This window comes from Tinamus guttatus, unplaced genomic scaffold, assembly GCF_059628265.1.
Source record: "Tinamus guttatus ecotype Peru unplaced genomic scaffold, ASM5962826v1 Tinamus_guttatus_pri_ptg000510l, whole genome shotgun sequence".
Taxonomy (NCBI): domain Eukaryota; kingdom Metazoa; phylum Chordata; class Aves; order Tinamiformes; family Tinamidae; genus Tinamus; species Tinamus guttatus.
Genome location: NW_028289044.1, coordinates 519,030 through 537,490, shown reverse-complemented (window position 1 = coordinate 537,490; position 18,461 = coordinate 519,030). Strand labels below are relative to the sequence as shown.

General features: G+C 55.0%; 1 protein-coding gene across 1 annotated transcript; it reads right to left on the bottom strand.

The window, feature by feature from the left end:
- Positions 1-14,205: 14,205 nt before the first annotated feature.
- On the bottom strand, positions 14,206-18,041 carry KLF10 (KLF transcription factor 10). Its single transcript, XM_088533654.1, is given in 5 exon segments — positions 14,206-14,464; positions 15,329-15,388; positions 15,391-16,195; positions 16,296-16,535; positions 17,941-18,041. Coding segments are annotated over 5 exon segments (1,416 nt in total). The 5' UTR covers positions 18,004-18,041; the 3' UTR covers positions 14,206-14,216.
- Between the last annotated feature and the right edge of the window lie 420 nt (positions 18,042-18,461).

The window sequence follows — 18,461 nt, the reverse complement described above, 5'->3', positions numbered from 1 at the left end:
CATTTAAATGCAAGCAGGCTCTGAAGGATGCAGTAGAAATGACTGATATAACCGATTTGAGAACACGTAGGGAATGAGGAACATGCAGATGAATCACCAAAGAGCACCCTTTTCTGGAGGGACAATGGGAAAGAAGGTTTGGAAAAAGCCTGCTGCGTAGCATGCAATGAAAGCAGATTCCCACGGCTAGCATTGGCCTTTCTGGAAAACACAGCAAGGGTGCAGCACACTTGAAGGGATGACTGAGCAGAAACTCCAGCACTTGGGCTCCAACCATGGCAGGTCCTGAGAGCTCTCTGTTCGCTGAGAAAGAGCTGCAGGCAGCAGGACGGGGCTGCTAAGGTGAGCGCACGAGCCCACCCTCTCAAGGAAGCGGAGCCGGCAGCGAGCAGCGCCCGCAGAACCGGTCACGGCGCCCGCGGCGCTGCCCGACGGCACCGCTGACTTCGTGCAAGCCAGGCACACAAGGTCTGCAAGAGGCCCACGTTTCAGAGAGCAGCTTGGGATGGAGTAGAGGCTCCTTTGCCGTGCTCTCAGGTGGTGCTGTGAACAGGAGAGGACCCTGGAAACTTAGTGTTCTTGGGGACAGTGCAAAATTTTAATCCCCAACCCTGGTCTCTAGCCCTCCTTGACGGAGCTGTGTGGCAGGAGGACAAGGCACTAACTCTAAACCCACGACTGCCACCCAGAGACATTTATTCATGTCAATGCTGCAGTGTAACGTGACCCTAACCCTAATATTTAAAAATAGCCTAAGGGCTATCCACATAGACAACAGGCTTAGGTTGTGTGCCTGGTTGCTGTGATGAGATTCCAAACATGCTGCAGTTGATTTCATGATAATCTAGTGGTTTCCTTCTAGGACAAGCATGCAAAGTTAGTATGAGGAATAACACCCTGCAATCAGATTAAAGCAGCAAGCCAAATCAGACGGAGCACTCAGCACTCATTCCCAGAGCAGCGATGAAAGGCGTAAGAGCAGGGCCTGTGCTGCAGGATTGCTCAGCCGTTCACATGTGCCACTTGCTTGTCCTGTGGGGAGCCCAGCCAAGAGGGGCTGGTGTCACACACATCTCCTGGGGACAGCCGCTTCCCAGGGCACCAGGGACCCTGTAGCAAAAGCTGTGTCTAGTTTGCAAGCAGATTCTTCAGGTCACTGCTCTCAGCTAGGTAGCACCAGGGGGCCACCTGGGTTGACCTGGTGTCTCTTGGCTGGGTGCCACGCAGCATGGCCCTGGGGCCTCTTCCCTTTACCATGTCTTTCTCTGGGGATATTTTCCTGAGAAAAGAAGGCACAGGTACATCTGGCCTTGACAAACTGTGTTGGAAATAAAGCCAATTTCATGTAGGAGTCTATAGAGAAAAGCAGAACACAAATTTAAGGAGGACATTGAGGCCTCATTTGGAGCATCTATCATATGAGGAAAGACTAAGGGAGCTGGGCCTGTTTAGTCTGGAGAAGAGAAGACTGAGAGGAGATTTGATCAACATGTTCAAGCACCTGATGGGTGATTGTAGGGAGGATGGGGCCAGGCTCTTCTCCGTGTTGGCTGGTGACAGGACAAGGGGTAACGGGTGTGAGTTGAAACATAGGAAGTCTAATCTCCATGTGAGGAAGAACTTCGCTCCTGTGCGGGTGACAGAGCCCTGGCACAGGCTGCCCAGAGAGGCTGTGGAGTCTCCTTCTCTGGAGATCTTCAAACCCGCCTGGATGCCACCCTGTGCCACGTGCTCTGGGTGTCCCTGCTGGAGCAGGGGGGTTGGACTAGATGATCTCTAGAGGTCCCTTCCAACCTCAACCAGTCTGGGATTCTGTGATTCATTTGGGGAGATGCTGCATCCTCAGGCTGCCTAAGGACCATGCTCAGGAAACTGTCTCATATACAGGATGGCACAGTACAGAGAACATCTTTCATAAGACATATTTCATCTGAGAGGAAAAAAATGCACAAAACATTAAAGGAGTAAAGACCAGAGGTTCCAAACCACTTTGGGAAGAATCAGAATGCTGGACAGATTTAAATCAAAAACATTAAGTTGCTTACAGGGAGGAGAGCACAATTTGGAGACATGCAAATGGATGTAAATAGATGTAAAAAGATGTAAATACAGCGTGCAGAGAGAGTCCAGAGAGGACTGCACAAATAACCTACCCATGAAATGAGAAAGAGGAACAGACTTGGGGGATTTCTGTGTAAACGAACCAGGGTGGTGCCAAAATCTTCACTGCTTTAACAACCCCTCCTAAGGAGAGCCCCGCAGGATGCCACAGCTTTGTGCCCTCATGCACAAGGGTAAAGCAGGTCCCAGTGGTCTCTTTGGTCCTAGCCCGAGGCCAAGCAAAGGCTGCGAGCTGCTGCCCAGTGTGGGGCGGCCTTCCCAGCGCCCGGGCTGTTACGTGGGGAGTGGACACCTTCCATCACATCCTGGAGTCGAGCACAAGACTGAGCTCCATGCAGGGACAAGGAGCAGAAGCAAAATCGTCTGTGCCATATGATGTATTAAACTCGATGACCTCATGCTGTTTTCTAGCCTTGAACTCTTCTATGGGCTTCTGAGCACACAGAGACCCCAGGAAGGTTTTGTCTGGTAACTCAGGCAGCTTTCTGCGGCATAAGAAGATGCTCAGATATATCCCATGCTGATGTTATAGTAACTGGCATCCTAACACAGCCCACTCTCCGTAAGGGAATTGTTTCTTTTGGATCTGAAATGAAGTGACTAGTTAAATGCTTGACTTAATGCACAGCAGATTTCTGCACAAGAAAGTTTAACCAGCTCCTAGCTCCCAAACCTTCTTTCTTGCTACATCTTGCATTCACACATAAAAGCTCTAGTTTCTCCAAACCTTGAATTCTAGTCCTTGAGCTCTTTTCTGCTAGCAATATGGTTTCAGTGTTCAGAGTAAGAGACACAGCACACCAGGGTGTTGCATGGATGTAAAATATCCAAGACTCACATCATGAGCAGGAGTCTTTCCTGGCCTGGTACTGGATGCCTCACTTTATTTCAGTCAGTTGCAGAGCTGGCTTGGAAGAGGACCACGCTGTGATGCCTTTTGCTCTCGTCTATCTTGCTCAGCCTCAGGGAGACCCAAATTTCAAGTGGCTTTGGAAACGTCACCTATTCCTTCTGATCCATTACCCGTTTTCTCCTGATTAACCTCTTCCACAGCCAGTTTACAGATGAAAAGCTGTGTGCTTCCAAGCCCCCTCCATGTGTGTAGACCCAGGAGATCCGACAGAAAGAGCAGCTCATCACTTGTGTTCATTACCCTGGAAGAGAATATCACAAATAACAATTAGAAAAGTGAGCTCGTCTTGAAAACCTGACGTTTTTAGAGTAGCCCTTTGACTATTGCAGAAGGAAGGGTAACTGAATATGTTTGAAGAGTTGGAAGCTCTCACCCTTCCCCAGCATTAACGTAAATCTCACTGACATTATTTGTGCAACTTTTCTCCTGGGTATACAGGTTTAACTGGATTTTGAGCATTATCAAAAAGGCTCAAAAGGTAAAGGCCAGATATATTTACTCTTGCTGACTGGAGCATGTTTTCTTCAAGTTCCTTGACTGTGATTATAGAGACACTTCTTGCTCCCTGAAAACAGGGCTAAATCCACTATGTTTCACAAAACCATACAAAATAACTCACTGTGTTCACTGAACATCCTTAAGAGGCCCAAAACAGCACTAGCACTTTCATGGCAACTGCTCCTCTATCCTTTAGCACATACTTTACCTCTTGTTTTGCTCCTGCATGCTGTTGATGAAAAGCACGTGAGAGCCTGTGAGGATGTGCCCAGCATCACGTAACAGAGCTCAGCTCGGCCAGCACAGATGCAGGCGGCTGCCTGCAGGCCACGCTGGCTCTCACTTTAGATATAGCAAGACATCTGAGGTACGTTAAGTGCTTCGGACCCAGGGCACATCATAATAAATCCATCTCTGCTGAGCAAGTAAAGCTGGATGCTTTGGACAGCAGAAGCCTCGTATCACTTGACGTCCCGCTCGGGTGATGACATTAGGTTGTGGCAGGTAGCACGCAGAGGGCTGCAGAGAAGGAGCGAGTCAACCTGTCATCAGGCTCTTGACTGGGTTTTAAGGCACTCACATTTCATCTGAAATCAAGCTGGCCACCGTCAGCATCAAAAGAAATGATCCAGAAAGATGCAGCTACAAAACAAAAGAAAAGGAGGCTGCACAGCCCGATGCTTTCTGCCCACCACAGCAGTGAATGCCACAGCAATTCAAACTTAAAATTCCTGGATAGTTGGGCTTTCCAGTTTTTCTGTTAACAAAATAAAAGAGTTTCATCTGAGCTGATATAGATAGAAAGTCACTGAGAAGCAGAGTGAAGCGAAGGAATGGCTTATTTTGGGCTCAGTTTTTTTGGCACAGTAAAGATCATGTTAGCAAATGGATTTCTTGCTTTATCCCCTGACATTCCCTGTGATCAAGCTGCTGCTTTTTCTCTTCCCCAACTTTTTGTCTGTTTATTTAGGGCAGAGGCCGTGTAGAACATGCGCTCCTGGCAGAGAGGGGCAGCAGGTGCAGCTTACAGGTCACGCACTGGCACAGATAAGTGACAGCTCAGCTCTTGGATACAGGTTTATTTACGGGAAAGGAGCATACAAAAATACCAGCAACACAAAACACTTTTCTGCCCTCATCTGGGGACCTAAGAGCCCAGCAAAAACCAACCAACCAAACAAACCAAAGCAAAAACAAACGAACAAAACTGCCCCTCAGATACACGATGGGCACCGGGAGGGTGTCTTGGCTGCTGGCCATGGTCCAACCTGGGCAGGAGGCAGCTCCTGCCGTGGGACCACTGCTACTACTGCTGCTGCTGGGGACCTGCTTCTTATTTAGCAGCTTAGATCTGCTCTGCCAGGGCAATCGCAGGGAATCCAGGCATCCATGTACCTAGCTGCTTGCCCTCTAACAAACTTGCACAGAGGCCTTAGTTGTATTTACCATCCCCTAGCCACCCTGCAAAACTCCAGGGGATGGGTAAGGATCAGGCCCAGGATTTCTACTCCTCAGCTGATGAAAGACCAACTTCATGGAGCAGCGTGACCTTCTCTCGGAAGGTCTGGGGTCGTGCAGCAGACACCAAGGGCTAGGGATGGGCGAGTTCAGACTTTATGATTCATTTCCAAATCAATATATTTAGATTCAGAGGAGTTCAAAACAGTGAAGTGGGGAGCAAAATTCTCAGAACAGTTACAGGAACTGAAAAATTAAACTCCCAGATTTCTCAATAAACCAGTATTTTCTTGGCTCTCCACAGAGTTACCTTAAGAGCTGTCATTAGCACAGGAACCACTCAGAATTTAATCAGACCAGTCCAATCTGCTGAGAATTGCAATTTGCCTTTCTAATGCCCCCAAAACATTTAATACAAGCAGTTTTCCTCTCTCTTTTTTTTTTTTTTTTTTTTTTTGAATTGCAAAATAGAGTATCACATGGCAAATTTAATGGACGGTGGGAGGCTGCCACACATCCAAACATCACACTCAGGGATATAGGAGGAGCTCTGCGTGCTAAGGAGAAGCCCTTTCCAGTAAGACGTGATAAACAATATTTTGTCTCTCTACGACAGCTCATGGGGCCTAATGCAGAGGCAGAAGCAGTTGCAGCTGTGACCTGCTCTGCAGAGACACTGTGTGAGACAGATGTCCCTCTCGGCCTCTGCAGAGAAATGAAACAGAAAGCACTGGTGTTTGCCACCCCTCTGGTTGGCTTTGCCAACATGCAACTCCCACCTCCCTCTCCTGAAGACCTGCTTGGCTGCAGGTGCTGCTCTAGAAGCTGCAAACAGCAGCTTTCCCTGTCCAAGAGCAGCTGCTCTTGCCTCACTCGCTGTCCTCTGTTCACTTCTCCACGGGCATCCTCGTCCCATCCTCCCCATGGCACTATGCAGGGGACATGCAGATGTTCCTGTCAGAAGTCCTCAGCTCCCTGCTGGAAGAGCTCGGATTTCACAATTCCGAAAGGGGAGAACAGAAGAACAGACACAAGAAAAACAATCTCTGGATAACAACTCTTGTCTTACACTCCTCTAAGCTGAACGATGGACAGGAAAGGGTGTTGTCCAGCCCTACATCTTGGAGATGACCTTCGGCTCTGGTCCTTGCATGAGTGTGGGCTGCTCCGCGTTTCCGAGCCCGGGAAAGCTGAGCTCCCGCCTGTCCCTCCCGGCCTCTCCCTCCCAGGAGCCTGAGTCAGCTCGAGGAATGCGAGCGGGATGCCAGCACGCTCGAGTAGAGTGGCGGATGAGAGCAACAAAAGGAAAACATGCCCTGTGTTGACTTTTTGCACAAAGCTCATTTAAAATCCCCTCGTTAGGGAGCAAAGCCGAGTTACAGGCAGCGCCATCATTTCCTCAGTTTTTAGACCCAGGGAACCGAGTTCTCCAACACTGTGAGCCACCTCTGCAGAGCATTAACATGTCTGGGAGATCTCCCCTCCTTCCCCGTTCCCACCCAAATTCAGAGTAGCTGTCAGTCTCCACCGGGGAACACAAGCACATTCTGTCTTAATCCTGAATTCAAAATAGCAAACTGCTGAAAGCTGCGTCTCCAAAGGCAGATCTACAAGGCCTCAGAAGACATCTCATGTGTCTTATTCCATCATGTAAAATAGTTGTCCCTTCCAGGCCCTCTTAGGTGGGAGGTGTGTAAGTACTTGTTCTGAATAAAATGTCAGGGCAAAACCAAACTATTTTGGATATTAAAAAGAAGAAAAAGGAGCCACTATATGTTTTTCTGTGAAACATGAGCTGGCTCAGGCCGTGCTGGTTCCCCTGTGCGGGTTATGTCAGTGTGTAAAGCTCCCCGTGTGAATAGCACCTTTTGTCTGAAGGAAGCAGCAGGGAGAAAAGAAGAAAAGGGATTTAATTTTCTTCCTGGGGCCTTCGAGTTAGGAGAGTTTCCCAAGGTCTCCTTAGAAATGGGGCTGTAATGAGAGCAGGGAGGCGTGGATGAACTTCCCACCGCGGCCCATCAATAAGTAAATGATGGGGAAACGGGGCTCCGGCACCAGTCACCAGAGCTGCTGCGCTCGCTGCCTGGCAGCCCTTGGGAAATTCATTCTTTGGGCAGCCCAGCCCTCAGTGGCTGCTCACTTGAACACTGCAGAGTCCCCAGGTCTGAGCAAATGCACTGGGTGCCTTTGGGGAAGAGGGGGCCTGGGCTGACTGTGATCTCCAGGTGCCGGCGGCCACGGAGCAACGTGGGACGTCTCGGGAGAGGTCTTTGCACTGACTGCCCCCCTTGCAAAGCAGTAACTTGTCCTTTTGCAGACTGCCAGGTCACATCCAGCCAATGCCCACAGGCCGTTTTGCTGCATCGGACGGAGCCACAGAACAGGACCCGGCCAAACACCCCTCACCGCAGCTGCAGGTGGCCACAGGTAAAGCCCTAAGGCTGCCTTGTGTGCACATTGCTCACATGTGCTCTAGCCCCTTCCCCTCACACCCAAGCCCTTAGCACAGTCAAACTGGAGTCACTTTTAACCAATCTGACATTATATCCAGCACGTTCCTTCCACTCGCTCCGTGCAAACGTGGTAGCCGGCTGTGCTCTACTCACCAGCAGGCTCTGGATTGAGGCAGTGCTGCTCGTGGGTGCACCACAGGTCTGTCAAAAGAGGCAGTGAAAAATAACTTATTTGGTGGCACAAAAACAGGCATTCTTTTTTTTTTTTTTTTGAGGTAAATGAACCTGTGGGACAGTGGTGTTCACCTCTCAGCTAAGAAGTGCCATAGGGTATCTCATCTGCAGCTCAGCAGCTGGTTAAAAAACTGCTCTGTAGTTAGGTCTCTTGCTCTAAGCGAAAGATGTGCTCAGGGCTGCTTGTGCTGCAGTTGCCACGGCAAATATCAGTGTTTGTCTAAACTTTAAAATGTGACGCAGCGTTTCAAAGCTCCCAGCTTCCGCCAGGCACAGGTCAGATTCCCGGTGGCAAAGCAATGGGAAGAGGATGGGGGATTAAATCTGCCTGTTATCAAAAAAATAAGGAGAAAGAAACAGGCTGCAGTGAAGAATACAAAAAAAAAATTGATTCCCCATTGCAGTGGTGACTTTTATTCACATAAGCCATTTGGGAAAACAGCATTTTTCAGTGCGATTAAAGCGTGCACTGGTGTCAGAACTGCTCGATCCGCGGTGATTGCTCCAGGATGCTGCTGCACATGCGTGGCGGGACACGTCACCCTGCCCAGGGCCTGCTGCAAAACTGCATCCATCCCCGCTTCTGCAGGGCCTCAGATTACGACAGCAGCAAAAACTACTGAAATACCTTCACAGGAGGCAAAGATTTGTGTTTGGGTTTCTTTCTTACGTATTAGCAGCATTTGAAGCTCATGTGGATTGCTCGCCTTTTTTTTTCAGAGGTGGCGGGTAAGAAGGGCAGGCAATCCTGTTAACTTCAGCGCTCCAGGCTGTATTCCCATGGGCATCCCTTTGCTTTCTCCCCAGAAAAGCGCCGATTCGGGTGATGGCTTTGAGGACTCCCTGCGTGAGGAGCTGTCACGCAGCTCACAGCGCTTCCCCGTGGCTGCTCGGAGCCTGAAACGGTGTGTGGGCAGCACCAGGCGCGAGCGGAGCAGCCTCGGCCTTGTGTGCACTGAGTCAAGAGGAACTACCCTGTGATCACGAGAGATCCAGCCTCTGTCTTCCCCAGCGTCAGCACTTTATGACACTCTCAAGTGTATTAAATGTCACTGGTTGTGTATAGAAATCCCACCCGCTGCAGTGTCCAGCACAGGGCGCGCAGCAGAGCCGCCATCCCCAAGCCGGGTCTCCAGGAAAAGCCCCAGGCGCCGATCCGAGGCGGCGGTCTAGGCCTAAAGAGCAAATCGCTACCTTCCCACCCCCGGCTCCTCCTCGGGACCCGTGGGGACCAACTCGGGGCCCACAGGCGCGTGGGCCGCGCTAGTTCGGCAGAGACATGGTGAGGCCTCTGCGCGAGAGGGAACCACAGGGCTTCCATGGGGCCGCGGAGGGCGTCCTCCTCCTCCGAGCGGCCACGAGGCACCACAGAACATTTAGGCCCACGAAAGGTGGGTGAATACGACCCGGCACGCACGTCCTGGCAGCAGCTCTTCCCTCCTTCCTGGGAGTTTCTCCTTCTAAGGACTGTCGCCTTGGATGGGCGAATAGAATCTAGATTCTGCATCTAGAATGTGTTTCCTTTCTTTCTTCTGCATTTTATAAATAGTCCGGTCTTCCTGCAGCTTTTTTCCTGGCCTGGTGACTCATCGTAGACTCATTGGACTTGTGGCTTCGCTGGAATGGGGCATTGAAAAGTCCCTTGCAGAAGTGGAGAAGAATCCACCAGCTGCAGCGTCACAACTAGCTGCTTTGGAGGTTTTCCCATGGAAACACTGAAAACACTTCCTGCTATTCCATGGCTACAAAGATTATTGCTAAAATGCATCTGTGCAGGATGCATGCAGCATGAACTAGGCCAGTGCATTGCCCTTTACAGCTGCTTCTCAACATCTTTTTATTTCATGACTGCTCCTGCTGCACACCGTAAACAACGCCACTAAGGAGCTGGGACAGATGCTCAGAGAAAATGGAAATTCTGACTTTTTGGGTCCTTTGCATATTGTAAAGGGTCCTTTGCATATTGTTTTCTTCAATTCCAGTCAGGCTGCCTGCAATACTCCCCATTTTCCCCTGTGGTTCGGGGAGGCAGTGGTTGTGTTTTTCAGCTGCCAAGCAAGCAATTAAACATTAAAAGCCCCGTCTCCCCAGCCAACGTGTTCCAAAAGCCTGCGATTTCTGCCTGCAGTGAGTGCCAAGCGCCAGTCATGCGGCGCTCACGTCAGAGATCCCGGGATTCACAATTAAATGCTGACAACGTGATGGATCCCAGCCCAGGCTGCGTTAATGAAATGATAAGTTGGTGGAGGTTTTGGAGAACAGACTTGACAACCGCTAGCGCCTCTTGGCTGCGTTGCAAGTGTCGGGAGGCGAGGCGGGCAGAGAGGGGAGGCCAAGGAAACCGGGGACGTGCAGCGCCCGGGAGCTGCGCAGGGCACCCTGAGGGCGCCAACGTGGTTTATTGCAGAAGTCGTTGCCCTGCTAGTACCCCCCATCTCCTGAAGACCCCCAGAATGAAGCGAAGCTGGGGAAACAGCAAAATTCTTCTCCCAGGGAAAGTGCTCTGACTTGCTCAGGAGAGTGCCATCCCAGTGAAGACTCCGAATCATTTAATGCATTGTACGTGTTTATTGCTTGGTTTGTACCACAACAAGTATAGCAACATCAGCGAGTTTAGCCCGGGCGCTGCCCTGAGCTAGGGCGGATAGTGAAGGGCTCTGCTCTCGACTTCCCATTGCTCAAGTATCACGCCTTCTTCCAGCGAAAACAGAATGCGTTCCAGACCAAAATATCCCTGGAAAAGACTGCATGCAGGCGCTGAACTATACTATGTGCTTCACAAGACACATCCCAGGGTATTTGTTCTGCCTGAGGATTAACCCCTCTGTCCTCAGGTGCTTTTCCCCTCACACCAAACCCACCATGCAGAGCAGCAGGTAGCGCGAGCCCATAACACACGTGTTCACCCGCTCGCCGCCTCTCCTGACCCGCTTTCGCGTTGCAGCTTTCCTGACAGCTTGCGAGTGTTTCCCTGGCGATGGAGGTTTGTTGCCAAAGCAGACGAATGAATCATCTATTTACAGTCGGCGCGGGCGCTGCCGGGGACACCGTGCGCGGCGCATGTGGCGCGCGAGCCCCGGGCCAGCTGCTGGTGCGCGCCCGCCCCGGCGCCCGCGCCACGTCTGCACCGCGGCGCCCGGCCCGCCGCGGGCCTCCTCTTCCTTTAAACACGTCTTAGTTCACTCCATAGCATCCGAGCCTCCCACCAACCGTCTGCAGGAATCGAAATTACCACTCCTGGAGGCACAAGGGGGAGGGGGTGTTTTCTCTGGTGTCCTCTGAGCACCTCGGAGCACTTGGACACCCCTCAAGCAGCAACGGCAGCACCGTCACCACACGCACCCTGAGGTCCCCGCGCTGGCCGGGGGCTCCCGATGCCGTCACCCACAGCACTTTGTGCAGGGGGGATAACCGGAGCCAGAGCCCCAAACATGTCCTGGGGTAGGGGGCCTGCCCCTGGGCCCAGGCACCCACCTCCTGTCCCATCCTGTGCCACCTCGCAGCTCATCGCGAGGCTCCCAGGACAGCCCGAAGCTGCACAAGCAATCAGAGGGTTGGTGACTCCCTGCCCTCCAGCGAGGGCCATTTCTGGGAGTGCTGGGCTCCATCTTCATGTCCCCGAGATCCCAGGCAGGAGGATAAAATCAGAGGGGCACATGTGCTTCAAAGGGAAGAGAAAGGGGAACATAATTCCTCGCAGAAACCTGGAGAAGCTGCAAAATAATTTTGAGGCCATTTGCTACAGAGGTTTCCTACCATGCAACAAAATCTGATTGCACAACAAACTCAGCAATAAAAAGGTAGCTAATACCGTCCCAGATTTCAACTACTTTTTTCCAGATTAAACTTGGATTAAGCACTTGAATAAGTTGTTTAATTTCCAGTGTTTGCTTCTATGGTTAAACATTAAAAAAACAGTGAGTGAGGTAGATTGACAATTATGGTTCTGTCCACAGCTGGAAGCAATCAAAGGTGCATGTCCTCACTGTTAAATTCTGCACTTAAAGTGAGAATTTTTACTGCATTTTGCTCACAGAACTGCCTTGGATCCTGGGAGTCGCTCTCTGGCGAACCATTCTAGCACCGCACGCTGTGCGGAGCGCTGCCGCCCAACGCTTCGCTCTGCTCCGTGGGTGTTTAATTGCCATTGATTCACCGGCTTTAATGGACCTGCCTTACCTGAAGCTTTGACCTAGCGTCTTTACCCGAGACAGAAGACGTTCCTGTTTTGGGAGCTGTACAGCGCTGCACCTGCCCGACGTGGGCTCCGTGCGGGACGTTTGGATACACCGACAGCACGAGGGATCGGAATGCACGTGCACATGCTGGGATAAATTAATTGCTTTGCATATATTAGTCCTCATGAAGGGCCGCCTGCATTGCCAACTCTTCACTTCTGTCCTTAGGGAGTTTGGAGAGAGGCTGGAGGTTCGGGTGCTGCTCAGGCCTTCCTCCTGCTGCTCCGGCTCCGTGACGAGCACTAGAAATGCAGCAGGGCGCAGGGGCAGCGTATGTGACATTTGCTGCATTTAAGCACAAGAAGTTTCCGGTGCCTGATCCACACTGCTGAATTCCCTAGTCGAGGCAAGGCTGAGAGGATGCTCCTCTGGCTCTTGTCGCCCTAAGCTGCAGCTGCTGCGCAGCACGAGGGCGGGCACCGCTGGGGGCCTCGCGCCGGGATTTTCCAGCCCAGGTTTCTTTAGGCAGCAGCGCGATGGTCCCCGCACGGTGAGCGCCCTGCGCCCGTCTCCACCGAGCCGGAGGCCGGCGCAGCTCCCTGCTGCCGACCAGGCCGTGGCGCTCGGGAAGCGCCGGCGGAGCACACGGCAGCAGAGGTGCGCACGGCGCAGGAGCTCCCTCCCCATTCCCACAACAGAGGGGCTGCAGCCCTCGCTTGGGAAGTCGGAGACTACGTGCAGCCTCGGGAGGCTACGAGGTCGCCTTCCCTCCTGGAAGGAGGGGGAAGCGCCATGACTCGGGCTCCCCGTTGCGCAGGGAAGGGTAGGAGCGCCCCACGCCGAGGCGGGACCGCGGTGACGCAGCAGCCGCGCGGCCCCACGGCGCAGGAAGCCCTGCAGGGCACGGGGACGTGCGGAACCCACGGAAACACTTCCAAGTAACTCCCACTGCGCCAAGTCGGGGGCAAAGGACGGCAGGGACACGGTGAAGCCGTGAGAATGAGAGTCTCCCTGGTCATAAACAGGTGCTGAGACACTACCCTGGTGTTGAGGTGATTTGCCAGGCAAGCAAATAATCCTGATCGAGTTCTGCTGCAAAGAAAAGTGGGGGGGGTGAAGATTTAAAAAAAGGGGTCCATATTAAAGAAAACTGTTTTATTGTAAACAAAGTATAAAGTACAACATAAGAAATGTGCAAATCTTTTAAGTAGTCACAAAAGAGCATATCTAATACACTATTTTCAAACTGCTCACTTTGATATGTGTCTTCAATGTAATATAATAAAAATAGTGAAAGGTGATGCCTTATTTACCACAAAATCTAGTTTTAAATCAGGGTTGGTGTCTCTACAGCCTCATTTTACTTTCCAAATCACTTGACTTTCTAATTTAATACAATACATAATACATCCATATTCCACCTCCTTTTCAAACCGTCTTTCAAAGAATTAACATCACATCAAGAAGTCTGAGATTGTTTTGCTCTTCATCAGCCCAAGTAGCTTACAGTTACATTTCTTTAACTAAAAGTGCACTGTATCTGTGTATGAAAAATGCAGTGATATAGAATTTTGAGAAGGTTTAAAGGAGCCCAGAGGTAACAAAAGCAGGAGCATCACACGATGCCTAAGCAAAACCGATTGTACTGATCACAAAGCTTTCAAACGAAGCTGGGAACATATTACAACAAAGCTGAAGAGGATTTGGAAACTTTCTCCACTCTCCGGCTGCCCAGAGGGCAGCCCTAAAGCCCCTCCAATAACAGGATAACCTGGCACACTTGATACTTGGCACCCTAGGAAGGAGGGGGGCCTCAATCCCTGAGTTTGGCACCAATGCCTGGGCCTGAAAACTCGGGGGGGGGGGTGGGGAGAGGGGACAATCTTACGAAGAGGAGGTGACAAAAGTAGGAAAACTGGGTCAGATCATCTTCCCCAGGCGCCTCCCCGGCTCCTACACGTGCACCCGCACACTGCTGCATCTCTAACTGTGTCCTACTGGAGACCCGCAGCTGGGATTTAGCATCTGAGCCGGTCTCGAGCAGCAGCAGCCGACCTTCAGCGACGCCTGCGCTCCATCAATCGCAGTGTACGTGCACAGTTTGCAAAGTTCCAGACGCGCACGGCGGGCGCTCTGCTCTAGCACCTTCACTTTCGCTCTCCTTCCCAGTGCAAAAGCCACTCGCCCTCCCCGCAGGCGCCGCCGGGTCTCCGGGCGGCCGAGCACAACCCGCCTCCGCCTCTCTGCAGCAGTGCCCTCCGCAGCCGCCACCGGGAACCACAGACCTGCAGCAAAAGCCTATTTTCGAACCGGCGCGCTCCGGGGCGGCAGTCGCCGCCGCCGGCTCAGCGGCGCGGGCTGTCACTGGGCGGGCGGCGCGGCGACGTCGCTGAGCTTGCTCACTTCCATCTGCCAGCTGGGCAGCTTCTTGGCGGACAAGTGGCGCCGCGCGTGCTTCGTGAGGTGGTCGCTGCGCATGAAGCGCCGCTCGCACATGGGGCACGCGAACTTCTTCTCGCCCGTGTGCGTGCGGCGGTGGCGGGACAGTTCATCGGAGCGCGCGAAGCGCCGCTCGCAGCCTTTCCAGCTGCAGCTGAAGGGCTTTTCTCCTGCGGGGGAGAGGAACGGGAGAAATCGTGAGCGCTCAGCACCGGTACTCCTGCCTCGACCCTTGACTTTTACTTGAAAGTTTCTATGACAACAGCTGGAGCAAAATCTGCATGAAGGTTATTTCTATTGATATATCTAACTATATATAAATGTATGGATACACAATATGAAAAGCTGTATACTTGGATATAAACACGCTGTTAAAGCTAGGTGGCACAAATGGTTAAACATCTTCTGGCGGAGGGGAAAAATAAACAAAAGAAAAGAATTTAAAACCTTCTTTATGTCTCGAAACAGCCCTCAGCTGTACACGTACTGTAGATGATCATGAATTAGCGTTACCAAAATGACCTCCTTGAATGCAATCTGTCCCCTTACATTACATTAGTGCCACCTCTAAGCAGCTGTAAGCCAGTGTGAAAGCACACGATTCCTTCTGCTACTGCAGTTAAAGGCTGAAATTACTCTAAAATAACCAACACAGGAATAATTTGGAATGGAGACTTAAATTCTTTCCTAAGACAATCTCCTTCCACTGAAATCCACTGAAAGGTAGCCTTGTGGAGATGTCTAGCAAGCACCTAAGGAAAAGCACATCCATTTGGACAAGGCCTTTCCCCCACTGCTTTTGGGAGAGGCTGCCGAGCGCCTCCTGACATGTGAGGGCACCCAGCACAAAAAGTGCCGGACCAGCTTCCCCTCTGGGAGCTCCCTGTCGCAGACAGGGCTGCGGGCCAACGTGCACTAGAAAAAACACTGCCCTGCTGCCTCATAACCCATTCCATGAAGAAATGCAGTAACCTCCGGAACCCGAGAGAGCAACCCTCAACGTGAGCTGTCAACGCCCAGCAGCGGCGACCAACCTGTGTGTGTCCTGACATGGGCCTTCAGGTGGGAGCTCTTGAAGTAGGTTTTCCCACATCCGGGTAGTTGCAAACGTGACTTCTTATTCTTGAGGAATCAACCGGGTGGGCAACTTTTGCTGCAGATGGAACGAAGCCAGGAGCAGGGGCGATGGGAGAGAGTCTCGTGCCGTTGGGACTGATGACGGGCGCCTTGGTGTTCTGCACCACGGGCTGGGGCACCACAAACATAACGGCGCCTTTGGGCACCGGAGCGCCCATGAGCACCATGGGCTGGCACAGGGCTGACGGCTGGCTGGGCGCCGCGCTGGGCACCACCGCCGTCACCACGGGGCTGCTGCCGGGCAGGGGCACCATCTGGCAGAGCACGGGCACGGCGGGGGCTCCGCTCGCTCCGACAGGGCACGGAGGCGCCACCGCTGCCGACTGCTGCTCTGCTCCAGAAGCGGCTTCGGCCCTGCTGAGCGCAGGCTTTGCCGTCACAGGACCCACCGCTGCCTCCGCGGCTTTTCCTTCCGCAGGCGGCAACTCGCTGCTGTCCCGACCCGCAGCGCCGGGCGCCGCGGCCGAACGAGCCGCGCGTCCCGCCTCGGGGCTCTGCTCGTTCCTCGGCCCCCGGGGGCCGCCGTCCGGGTACTTGAGCACGCTGGCCGTCCTCACGGGGCGCGCTGCGCGCTCGCAGAGCTGCGCGTCGGCCGTGTGCCGGATCACGCTGGTCGCCTGCGCCTTGGGGGGCCTGGGCGCCGCCGGGGAGCCCTGGGCCTCGCGGCGCGGGGGCCGCGCGCCCTCCTGGCCCTGCGCCGCGGCCGGCGGCTGCATCGCCTGGGACATCTCAAAATCCGAAGGGCTGTACGGCGGAGTCAGGCACTGCGCAGGGAAAGAAGGACAAGCGGGGAGGGGATATCGTTACCAGCGTATTGATTGCCGTGCTGACTGCTACAGACACACGTGCGGTATGAGGACTTACAAAGGCTGGAATCGCGCCGAAGTCTGCTGCTCCGGGAAGCAGAGTCTCATCGCTCTCTTCCGACATATCAGACGCTGGAGTAATAGGTCTCATATCTACATATTTTTTGAAGTCTGATTTCCAGTTGCAACTCATAGATATAAGGGCTTCTACAGCCTCATAGTCACCTTTTTCAGGGGTGTTGTTCCAGAAATACCTGGCATCTCTCTGCTTCTCAGTCATCATTTCCATTTCTTTATCCTGTTTGAGTTAGACGGGGAGAGGGGGAAAAAAGTTTTGAGCTTTAGCCCAGGTTTCAACATTTCACTGTTGTCCAGCAACATCACAAATAATAATAATAAAAAAGGAACAATGCAATCTGTACAATGCTCATACTCCTGATCACGTTTGGTATGCCTGAACTTTCCTGTCCCCTTTACTCATTATTTAATATTTTTATTAAATTTGGGAAGAAAATCTGGCCATCTATTATTCAGATTATTCACACAACCGGTAAAGCTCCTTCGCACAGAAGGAGCCGCCTTTACTCCCAAGCATTTTGAGCTACTCGGTATCTGCCGCAAGCGCCGAGGGCCTCCGAGTTCCTCCTCACGGAGCCTTGGACAAAAACACAGTGACTCCCCGCGGCGCAGGGGGCGCCCGGCCCGGCCCGGGGGAGCCGCGTTCCCGAGCACCGCCCCCGGGCGCGGCGGGGCCGCCCCGCTGAGTAACGCGGCGGGCAGGGAAGGGCAGGGAAGGGAAGGGAAAGGCGGGAGGGCGGTTGGCGGTTCCCGCTGCCGCCGCCCCCGCGCGCGGAGGGGGAGGGGGCGGGGGCGGCCGCCGGCGCTGGGCGCGCGCCACGCTCACCTCGGCGCACCCCGCCGGCCGCCCCCGCGCGCCCCCATTGGCTGCGGGGGCCGGGCCGCGGCGGCTCCCATTGGCCGGCGGCGGGCGCCATGCGAGCAGCGCGTGAGCGGGGGCTGCGCGCGGGGCCGCGCCGCGACCTCTCACCCACTTCCCGCCCGCGGGGGCGGCGGCAGGAAGGGAGCGCGACGGCGGCGGCCGCGCTCCGCCCCGCGCGGGGCGGGCGGCGGCGCCGGGGGAAGCCGCCGCGGAGGGCAGGGACGGGCGGGGGGCAGCGTCTCGGCGCGGAGCGGTGCTCTGCCCCCGCCGCGGGGGCCCCCGGCTCCCCTGCCCGCGCTGCGGTTCCGCGCCCTTCATCCCCGGAGCCGCCGCCGCCGGGCGCAGCGCGCCCAGACGCCCGCGCTGCCGCCCGCGCCACGGGGCTCCCAGCGGTTTTCCCTTTCCCTCCCTCTGCGGCCGGTTCTGTGCGGCTCGTCCCGGCGGCCGCGCCCCCACGCGCGGGCTCGTCTCGGGGGCTGCTCCCCCACGCGCGGGCTCGTCCCGCAGCCGCGCCCCCACGCGCGGGCTCGTCTCGGGCGCCGCGCCCCCACGCGCGGGCTCCCACTCGCGCTGGCCCCACCGCGCCGGCTCGTCCCGCTGCGGCGCCTCCTTCAGCCCCGCTGCGCCCCAGCGCGCTCTGCCCCCGTGGGACTCCCCGCTCATCCCCGGCACCTTTCTCTCCATCCACCCCTCCCTCCTTCCCCGGGGATGCCCCGCGCCTCTCCCGCCACGGCTCCCAGGGGGCCCCGGCTCCGGGACTCACCGGCCGGCCGGGCGCTCTCCGCGCGCCGCCTCTATCCCCCCCTTTTTGTTCGCGGCTCCCCATTCAGGTGGCGGCTCCGCCGGCCCCGCGCGGGGGGCGGGCGCGGCCGCCGCCCGCGGCCAATCGGCGCCAAAGGTGTGTGCGGCGGCGGCCAATGGGCGCGCGCCGCCCGCGCGTGATCGGCGGCTGCGCCGCGGCGTGGCGCGCGTGTCAGCGCGGCGTGTGCGCGACCCGCCGCGGCCGGCCTGAGTCACCGCGCGCGCCCGCGCCAGCGCCGCCTCCCCCCCTTCCCGCCGCATCCGGGTGGGCGCGGCGGGGGCGGCGCGGCGCTTCCTGACACACGAGATCACGCGGCCCCGCCGGGGGGGGAAGCAGCCGCCCCCGCTCCCCCGCCCCGCGGCGCCGAGGTGAAGCGAGGACGGGCGGCCCCGCCGCGCTGCCCGCCCCGGCCGGGCCCCTCGGGCGGCGGCCAGGCGGGAAGCGCGAGCGCGGCCGCCGTTGTGGCCTCGCGGCGACCCCCC